Genomic DNA, 11,025 nt, shown 5'->3' on the forward strand with positions numbered 1-11,025 from the left:
AGTACACCTCTCTCCCCTCCCCCCTCCCAATTGATGACCTATCATGGGAGGTGAGAACACCGCCAGTAGGTGCTTCAATTGGAGCTTAAGACTTCAAAATCATTAATTTAGGTGCCACGTGAATAATACATGTAATTTATTTTAATAATTAAATATTATTCTCTTCTTCAATTAACAAAAGGCCCCAACGGTAATATTCCTCTTCTCTGTTTTCTCTTTTCCTCATCTGCAATCTTCATCTCCTTCATTTATTTTTTATTTTCTTTCAAAAGAACTTAGGGTTTAGTTGTTAATCCCAATTTCTAGTTTAAATCTTGAAGGTGTGATTCGTAATCTTCTCCAATGTTAATTTAGGGTTTGTAATTTGTTGATTGATTTTGTCGGAATTCTTCAAATGACAAATGCGGAATTGAATAAGTTTTGTATGGATAATCCGACCCAATGCTCAATGCTATAGTAAGATGCAAACATGGTATTTTGCTGAACTTGTAAACTTCATGGTCGAAATCAAATTCGAAAAGAAGATTTTAATCTTGTCCCTACTATAGTGTATGCATTTATTTTCATTATATTTTGCTCCACTTTACATTCGATTGTGCTAATGTACTGATTTTTTTTTTATAACATCAAAATTATATTTTTTTTCTATGGAGGGACAAAGAAAAAGTGGATCCAAGATCAAATTTTATCCTTCCAAGATAACTGAAGAAAATTGAAGAGTTGAAACAAGAATTGTGGCTTAAACAAGTCCAAATTGACAAGTTGACTTTGGAGAGGAGGCTCACTGAAAGATGAAATGGTGTAGGTTCAATAAGAAGATACTTTTATGTACTTTGATTTGTGTTGCTGTCATGTTGATCAACAATAAATCTATTGAAAGTAGTTAATTGATTGTTTATGGTGTAAATTTTGTATGTCTATCTACCTATATATATCAGATTATGATGTGCTATAGCGTTTTAGTTAGTTGTTCCATCGTGTCTTGTGTAATTCAATTATGTCTTGTTTAAATTATTTACTCTTACATCTTGTAATTACAATGTTGTGTCAACACAACTATATAATCAACATCACCACTATTTTGGAAAGACAATTATTGTGACAACACAACTTTACAACACCACAACACCATCATTTGAACACAACAAAATACAATCATTCATTCCAATTTCAATGCCTAACATAAGGCAAAATTCATCAACAAACTGTTTTCACCAACTAACAAAAGACAACGTTCATAATGCCTAACATAAGGCAACATTCATCAACCTAAGTCACAGTCATAATGCCTAACATAAGGCAACATTCAATAACAAACAAAATAAAAAATAGCAACCCTTAACCAGCTCACCATCACCATTCTCAAATACAAAATAATGTCAATTAGACTAACTTAAAACAGTGCTTAAAATACATCAACATCACTACAATTTTCAGGGCATCTTTGACTTTAAAAAAGTACTATTCAGACTTGGATTATTTGAACTACTTCTCACTATCTTCTTTATTTTCTTCTCTTTAAGCTCTTATAGTTTTTTTGTTGCTATTGTTTCGTTGCCAATCCTTTTCAGCTTACTGGTAGTGCTTGGTGTATAACCAATGTTATCAGTTACATCAGTTGATTTTGTCACCTTTTCTTGGCCAGTAGAATGATCTTACTGCTAGGCATACTGGGCTAAAATAAAGGATAAAAATATTCAAGAATCAAAATACATTAAAGACTCATAAATTACACAAGATATAACAAAATAAGAAACTTATATTTAGGACTTTGAGGACATTTTCAGCTTGTAACACACCCATTTTCGTCATTCTTGACCTTTTAAATGGAGAGTATTTTCCCTATCACTACCCATTCCTCTTTTAATAATACCAACCATTGAATATGATGCTCAATAATCAGAAGGTGCAGAAGAGGATGCTGAAAAAACAAAGGTGAAGGAGGTGCTTTAGGTAGAGGAGGTGCACTAGGTGTTACTGATGTTGTCTTTTTTGGTCTCCCTCTTTCTTTTTTTCTTGAGGAGAAGTACTAATGACTTCTGATGGAGTTTTTTCATACATATAAAAAGAAGAGAGTTATAAAAATTATTGAGTAATTAGTACTAAATTCAAGTGTAATATTATCTTTCGTCTGCCTCTTCCACTGCCTAAACTATTTTTTTAAGAGGTGCATTAGGTATTTTTGGTGGATTTTCTACATATAAAAAGAATGTTAAAAAAAAATTGAGAAGTAATAAAATAATATACTAAATTTAAGTATAAATATTACCTTTGGTTGCCTCTTCCCCTGCCTGAACCAGTAGGTGTTGTTACTAGTGGTGCATTTGGTTCTGCTGATGGTGCACTTTGAGGGCGCCCTCTTTTGTTGTGGCCTCTAATATGAAACAAATTACATGTCATTTCTAGTCTAGTTCTAGGCAATTTTTCTAATTTCATTGTTTCTCCAGCTTCCTTCCTCCTAGCCTTAGATGGTCTGCCAAGAAAACTTGTGATTTCAGGTGGTGCAACAATAATGTTTAAAGAAATAGGCCATATTTTCATGTTTGTTACTGGTTCAAGAACATTGACATAAGTCCTCAAGTATGTTTCCTTGCTGTAGCAGCTGTCAATGTAGTTATACAAAAGGTACTTCTTGAACAATACCGCAGCCACAACATATGCACATGGTATGCCCTTTAACTGTCACACCCTACAACTACAAGTCCTTTTGAAAATATCCACTTTGTGTTTACAAATCCCTTCTTTCACTTCAAAATCAGCCACTCCATTAAACTCAATGGTACAATCCATAGACCTCTTGATGTTCTCCTTTAAAATCTTTAAACACATTAGAGAGTAATTACAATTTTAAGTATTTGAAAACTCCCTTAGAGTGTCTATTCTTGTCATAATCTTTACTCTAATTTCTTCAAGCATTGTAATAATGGTCTTGTGCCTACCTGTCAAGATCTATGCATTAAAACACTCACTCATGTTGTTATCCACAGAATCACACTTAATTTCACTGTTGAAGTAAAGCTTGCATCGGTAATTAATGTTGTAGTGCATTAACTCATCCATTATTTTTTTAGGACCAAGTAACTTCATTTTCTATATGTTCTTCCTCAATTCAGACTCAAATATACTTTTGGCTATCTTTCAAAACTATTTTCTTCTTTGAAGACCTCTCAAGTCCTTAGCCCAATTAGCTAAGATGTGTCTTACACATCTTCGATGTTCAAATTGAGGTAACACCTCATCAAGTGTTGCAAACAGTCCCTACAGTACACACATATACCAAAAACAAGGAGAAATTAGGAAATAATTACATATACTAAGTTAAACTAAAAAGAAATTAAACATAAAATTGCATACATACCTTCTGCATATCTGTAATCAAGGTGAGACCTTCACCTTCTCCAAGTCCTAGGTCATCCCTTATGCACCTAACAAACCAAATCCATGTGTTTGTGTTCTCCTTTTCAACTAATTCCCAAGCAAGTGACGGCATCTGATTATTTTCATTCTTGGCCACAACAACTAACAATTGGCCTTTACAAAAATACCTTTAAGAAAACAACCATTTAAACTTATGCACTTCCTACAATATGCCTATGCCCTTTTCAAAGCATCAATGTAGATGTAGAAACTCTAAAATTTTGGTTTACCTGCCGCATCAGCCTCACCAAGTTTAACAACACAACTGATCCCTGGGTTTGTCCTCAACAGTTCATCATTATAGTCAATGATTCCTCCAAATTCTACAACATGATCACCCATTATATCTTTCAACACTTTAGCTCTTGTTCTTCTCGCAGTAGTAGTACCAACATACAGTTTGAACTTTTTTATAATCAACTCTTGAAATTTGAATACCCTTATGTTCGGTTGCTCAATTATTCTTTCTCTGAAGGTTTCAACTAAAAACTTTGCATTGTACAAGTAATTTTTGGTTGTTTTATTGCAAGCATGCTTTGGAATATAAGTTTTTATCATGAAATCATTTGTTGTCTTGTCAAAACCTACATATAAAAGCCATAGGCAATTATCCTTGCACCTAACTCTAACCCTTTTTAACTCATTTACCCACTTCTCCATGGGAACCCTTTTTCTTATTGCATATTTAGTCACTGCTCTTCTAAATTCATTCACATCTTTAAACACCATACCCAACTGCCAAACAACTTTCTTTGCAGTTGGGTCATGAATGATTTTCTGAGTTGTTGTTCTTTTTTTTCTTGAAAACTTTAGAATTCTTGCTCTACCAAATTCAACCACATCATGTTCATCATTACCACAACAATCATCTTCATCTAATTCAAGACTATACTCACCAGAACCTGCAAAGTAAGGATCATAACCTCCAAGCATTCCTTCATGAATTAGTCTACCTATTTCAGTTTCATCAAAACCTAGATCTGGTCCTGCTTCACCTACTAGTACCTCTGCACTATCAGCTAGTACTCTCTCATTTTTTTCCTCCTATGAGACTTTCTCTTTTTAACTCTCAACTCCCTAACCTCCCCATGTACATCACTACCATACTTATCTTCATCATTATCTCCAACTAATTCTCCTTATGACTCAACACTATTCTCAGTAGAGTAATCACAATCCTCTACTTTTTCTTCTAAAAAATCAGATCCGGAAGGACCAATATCTATATCATCAATTGCAGCAGTATTAGGTGCAGCAACACTTGATGTAGCAGTACTTGGTGCAGCAGTAGTAGGTGCAACAACACTTGATGCAGCAGTACTTGGTACAGTAGCCCTAGATGCAGTAACACTGTCTGCAGTAGTAAAAAGAGGTGTGGTTGGGAAAAAAGTCATAGGGTCCTTCGCATTTAAATGGTTATCACCTACCCTAAAGTTAGGCATAGTATTAAAAGTTGCACCAGATTTTTCCATATTCTTATGACTAGTATTTTCTAATAACATGAGGCCCATAATAGGCTCATTAACCTAATAGTTGACAAATACCTCCACCTCATCTTCATCTTCCAAGGAACACATCATGTCTAAAATATCCAAATCATTATCAACATTTATCATAATGCCATTGTTAGGTAGTTTAATACTAAAGGTGCAGCTTGTGCTATATCCCAATGTTCTAATATAGTATGTCAACTCAAAATAGGACATTTTATCTGCATCAACATCCAAAAAATTAATAATTTTTTCACCATTATACTCTGCTTCCCCACTACTTAAATCTAACACCTCACCATGGTACCATCTCAGAATAATTAGTGTAAACTCATTCATGCCTTACCTGAATACAATCAAGATAAGAGAATAAGAATTACAAGACTAAACATTATCAAAAATCAAGCAACATTATCAAAAAGAAAGTAGTAGACGATATTATTAAAAATTAAACATTACTCGAGTTTAATCCAACATTATCAGGCTTAAACAATGAATAAAAACACATAATATGAATTTTCTAATATAATATGGTACTCTTTGAACAATGAAACAACCTAATACTAAGACACACATAAATGTAACATCATGCGACTTAGACGAAAAAGAAAAAATTTGATTTCAACATAATAGTTGTAATATGATATAGATTGAACACTTACACAACACAATAGTAAGACGCACATGCTATTACACACAATTAATTACCTAATTTGTAAGATTAATAGTATAAAATACAAAAGCGCTAATTTTGAATCACTCGACTTACACAATCAATAAAACATCTAATTAGATGCAATTATGAACGTAATATGGTGTTAATTAAAGATTTAAACAACATATGCATTAGACGTACAACTTAATTTTACAAATTTCACTTCTTAATTTTTGGGATTAAGAGTAAACCCTAATTAACACCTAATCAACCCTAATTTTTGGCACAAACAACTAGCCTTTACTAAATTGAAGCAACAATTAGTTGATTAGCTTTGGAATCAATAAGTCTTTATTAGTAAAATTCGATTCAGACAAGAATATTTGGAGAAAATCATGTTTGAGAGAGAAGATGAAAATGTTTTGTTTGTTTATGAGAGAGAGGGAACTGGGGCCTGTTTGTTTAAGAGGGAAAACAAAAATCCCGAATGGACCCAATGCGTGGTAGAAACATACATTTTATGATATGATTTTTGTTGACAAGTCAGCAATTGAGGGGGTACTAAATATAGAAAAAAATGTTATGGGGGGGGGGGGGGGGGGGGGGGGGTCCGTGAAGTTTGAGTGTGTAGTTGAGATTTCAGCTAAAGATTAGGGGGTAATAGAACATTTTCTCTATTTTTGCTAAAAATATATAAATAATTTATCAAAATTGAAATAAAAAAATTTCAAATCTAATATCGTTTTAAATTATTTTTCAATTCAGCTCATGAAAATCAAATCTTTAAAATATACATAACAGCGAAATTGAATTATTATGAAGTCAAGAATTGTGTTAGTAATAGTAGTAGTAGTAGTAGTAGTAACCAACAATTATGTTGGCTAATCGTAAGGTTCACAAATTAAGACTCGATTCAATCTTAATATGGATTGAATCAACATTTCTCAAGTAGAAGTCAACCTTTTATGTTGACTATAGTAATGATAAATCGAAACTCGATTCAATCCTAACATGTATTGAAATAATATTCCTCAATTAGAAGTCAACCATTTATGTTGACTATAGTCAATCAAGACAAATTAAGACACGACTCAACGTTAATACAGATTGCACTAATATTTTTCAATTAGAAGTCAAATGTTTATGTTGATTATAACTGTGATAAATTGAGACTGAATCTAATCCTATCATAGATTGAATCAATATTTTTCAATTAGAAGTCAAACATTTATGTTGATTATAGTCGGGATATACTGAGACTTAATTTAATTCTAATACACATTTTATCAATATTTTACAAAGAGAAGTCAAACATTTATATTAACTTACATGATAAATTGAAACTCAATTTAATCATAATATAAATTTAATAAACATTCGTTAGTTAGAAATCAACTATTTATGTTGACTATAATAGTGATAGTCAATTTGACTAACAGATAGTCAATAAATATACTCCAATTAGAAGTCAATTAATTATGTTGACTATAGTTGTGACAAACTGAGACTCAATTCAATCCTAGCATAGATTGAATCAATATTTCTCAGTGAGAAGTTAACTAATTGTGATAACTAAAATCGTGACAAGTTGGGACTCAATTTATTTTTTATTGATTTGTGAGACTTAATTTAATTGTGAACCTTTTACAATTTTAAAACCGTGAATATAAACAAAATCAACTATATAAATAGTTATTTTAAAATTATAATCGTGCACTCACTTGTAAGGATGATTTGTACCCCATTTGTTCCAATTTATGTGACTCACTTTCTTTTTTATTCGGTCTAAAAAAGTATGATTTCTATATTTAGTAATAATTTAATTTTAAAATACTCACTTGATCCTTAATGAAATGATTTGTAGCCACATATACACCTATCACTTATTTTAAATCACAAATTTTAAAAGTCCTTTTTTCCCTTTTAAACTCTGTGTCAAGTCAAAATAACCCATGTAAATTAGGACGGAAGGAGTAATTTATATTTTGATAATTCTAGAAACCTAGTTTACATTCAAAATAGCTTGTTTTTAGTCCTTTAATTATGTTGAAGTCGGATATAAAATATTTGAAGAGGAGGAATACTAGAGAAAAAGAAAATAACATTTACCAAAAAAAAAAAAAAAAGAACGTGACAACTCAAAAGAAAATCTTGAAGAAATGAAGGGCAGAGGGTGGGTTGACAAAATGAGACCCATTAAAACGCTTGTCAAGAAATTAGAGTGTCCTTACATAACTACTATTGTTAGGTGAGGTAAAATCTTAGACAAAAATTTATTGGAGAGTAAAATCTTGGATAATATATTTTTTTTATTGGCAGAAGAGAGAGAAAGAGTATAGTTTGTTTTGGTGTAGTGGTTTTAAAGTTTGAAGGGTATCTTGGGTAATAAAAATTTGTGACGTTACTAGTCCACCCTTGACAAGTTCATTACAAAAATATTAAGAAAATAGTGCAATTTGTGCCAAATAGATTTTTTCTTATCGTAAATACTCTCTCCGTCTAATAATGCTTGTCCATTATTGACTTGATATATAAATTAAGAAATAACAAATAATAGGGATAATTTTATTTTATCACACTTGAATTTAAAAAATTTAATGTTTTTAAAAGGTGTATTGAGTGATGAATAGTATTTAATAGTAAAGAGAGAAAATTGCTCATTAATTTTTCAAACTAGATAAATATGTTGTACATCTAACTTTTATATAGTGAACAAATATTAGTGGACAGAGGGAGTAGCTGATAGACTTTAAGTACTGAAATAAATTTTATAAATAAGTAATTATATATTTCTCTATAGGTACTGTAAATGATAATAGGCGGCTGATGTATTTAATAAACTAGAGGGGTACGACCGGACCCAACATGAAGAATATTTTGAGTGCTTTAAAATTGAGTAAACTTTAACACAACATACAAATAATCATGTTCGCAACTATGAAAGCTCCTATTCACTTCGATAGCTCCGGGCAAGATAGTCTTGATGAAGCCACTTCAGACAAATGGTGTATGAACTCAAGCTACTACTTCCGACTTAGACAACCTGACTTTGTACTACACGAAATAAATAAATTTTTAGAGACAAAACAGTTTATCACGATAGATACTACACCCGCGCGTGAGGGCAATTTTAGGTCACTGTATCCTAGTTTCAGATTCTCCTAAAAAAAATTCTTTACCATGTTGTCCATGTCCCATTTATTTTGTTGAAATATCACTTTATTCTGACGTGTAATAACTAAGAAGAGCACATGCAACTCAAAAAATTAAAGAAAGATCATAAGATAAAAACACAATCGAGCATGAAAATTGTACATACTTGAAAACAGTTGTTGCAAGCATGATCAGTTATACAAAAATCAATGAGATTCTCGTTAGATACTCAATTCTATAGAAAATGATAAAAAAAATTACAAGCTAAAGTTGTACTAATAAATTCCTAAAAATTAAATTGGTAAACAAGACTTGTATATAATAGATAATTTATTACATTATTCACGATAATGGAATAATGCTTCTAGTAGCAAATAAAATTTGTTCAATTCAACACACATTGAAAGTGGGTCAAAATGAAAGCCTCCTTCCAACCTTGTGTAGAAAAAAAAGAGAAATTTTCACCATTACCTACAAAATTTGATGCAACAATATGCAAATCAATGGTGCAACTGCAATATTTATACATTTTAATTTAAACATATAAAAGATCATTTGATGAGTTATTTTCAACTACTTTTAAAAAAGGCAGGAGAGAAACTTGAGGTGATTAAAGAAAATATTAAAACTAAAATGAGGAGCAACAATGAATTAAAAGAAAATTACCTGATAGTTGACTACCAGCCACACATTATTATTCTTGTTCATGCTCCTCTTGTAGGGTTTTTAAGTCCCAGCTCTCCTGTAGCAAGTTCAGGTATGATTTCTTACGATTTTAATATATGAAAGAGGTTGTATATAGTGGCCATACATGTTGGGAGAGTTTCGGTAGCCCATAGAGCAAAAAGCTTGTTGCCTGTCTTTTTTGTTGTAATATTATGTAATTGAACATGCTCTACATGGCACATAGGATTGTCGAACTATTTGAATAGAAAGTGCAGTACAACTAACCACAACATCAGGTTGCTCATTCACATTATAAAGCTTAGTTGTAGCTTGGTATTCTCTATTTAAACAGATACACTTCTAAGGAGGAAAGGCGAGAGATGGAAAAGAAAGTAATACTTGTATGTGTCCTCGTTTGTATAGTATCAACTATGATAGTACTATCCAACTTTTGTTGATCCCATTCAACAGGCACACATATTTGATTTGACTTAAGTTACTAAAATCACATAAGGGTAACTTATTGTCCACACATAAAAAAAAAAAACAAAGCGATGGAACACATGAAATATTATTGAATTTTCACGATGTCATTTTCTCATATTTCTTCGTCAAGCATTATATGGTCAGCATATAGCATTTAAGTCATGATGGATGTTTATGGTAAGAGCTCTATGTGGAATTAAGAGATGTAAAACTAAGAAGTTCTCTTTGTTAGGTAAGCCGTTGCTAATTGCTACTGTAATTAACAAAACGAAGCATATTGAAAAATTACGACCCTCCTAAAGAAGTCATTAACTATATTGAGGATATGGGGCATCCCCTCTTAGAAAGTATAACTAAATACAACACTTGTACATGACCACTACTGATTTTTTATGTGACTCTAGCATTTCTAAGTCTAATAGATGTCGCTAAATGTTCGAAAGGAAGAATACTAACAGTAGAAGCAAAATTTGATTGTAGAAAATGTTTAATCACTTCCTTAATTGCTTATTTATCCTAAATCTTTGATCGATAAAATTGGATCAAGTAGCTACTAATACTTCAGGTAAACGTCACGTCAACTTAACAAAGTGATCAAACTTCTTAGTCATCCGATTCGCAACAGATGTCCACTTAATAGGAGGAATTTTTTACCGAAGGTTAAACTACTCAAACTTTTTTGGTTCACCCCAAGATTCCCCCATCCGACTGTTGCTGAGTAGTTTTTGGATATCAAACGGACCTCCCAGAAGGTAATCTTAATGTGGCTGACTTTTCCTCTTTTGCAATCAGTTTCGTTATAGAACTCACCGTTCTAGCTAATTGTCATCCTTTGCAAGTGTAATTTCTATGTTATGGATGGTTGTGCCTAAAGGTATATTTATTGAAGTAGATTCTTCTTTTGATCAATTGTCCCGACCCGAGGCTATTCCTTGGTCGCAACAACGATGCTCACGGCCACAAGTGACCACAAGCTAACCCATGATCTGGTACCTTCTGTGAGCGCTGAATAATGTAATACTAGAATCACATGTGCGGAAGATAAACTGATAAGATGTTGTAATAAAAAACACTGAAATATAATCTAACGTATCTAAAACAACCGAATAGACTGAAACTGAATAAATGTCTATCTGTCTGAAATGACTAGTAAAAACT

General features: G+C 32.0%; 1 protein-coding gene across 1 annotated transcript; it reads right to left on the bottom strand.

Annotated features, from left to right (window-relative positions):
- Positions 1-2,265: 2,265 nt before the first annotated feature.
- Positions 2,266-4,350, bottom strand: LOC107865085. The gene is made up of 4 exons (XM_016711439.1): positions 3,648-4,350; positions 3,359-3,531; positions 3,205-3,258; positions 2,266-2,679 (listed from the first exon to the last, which is right to left on the bottom strand). Exons 1-4 carry the CDS (start codon positions 4,348-4,350, stop codon positions 2,266-2,268), a joined length of 1,344 nt encoding a protein of 447 aa, XP_016566925.1.
- Between the last annotated feature and the right edge of the window lie 6,675 nt (positions 4,351-11,025).

The sequence above is a fragment of the Capsicum annuum genome, chromosome 3, assembly GCF_002878395.1.
Source record: "Capsicum annuum cultivar UCD-10X-F1 chromosome 3, UCD10Xv1.1, whole genome shotgun sequence".
Lineage (NCBI taxonomy): Eukaryota > Viridiplantae > Streptophyta > Magnoliopsida > Solanales > Solanaceae > Capsicum > Capsicum annuum.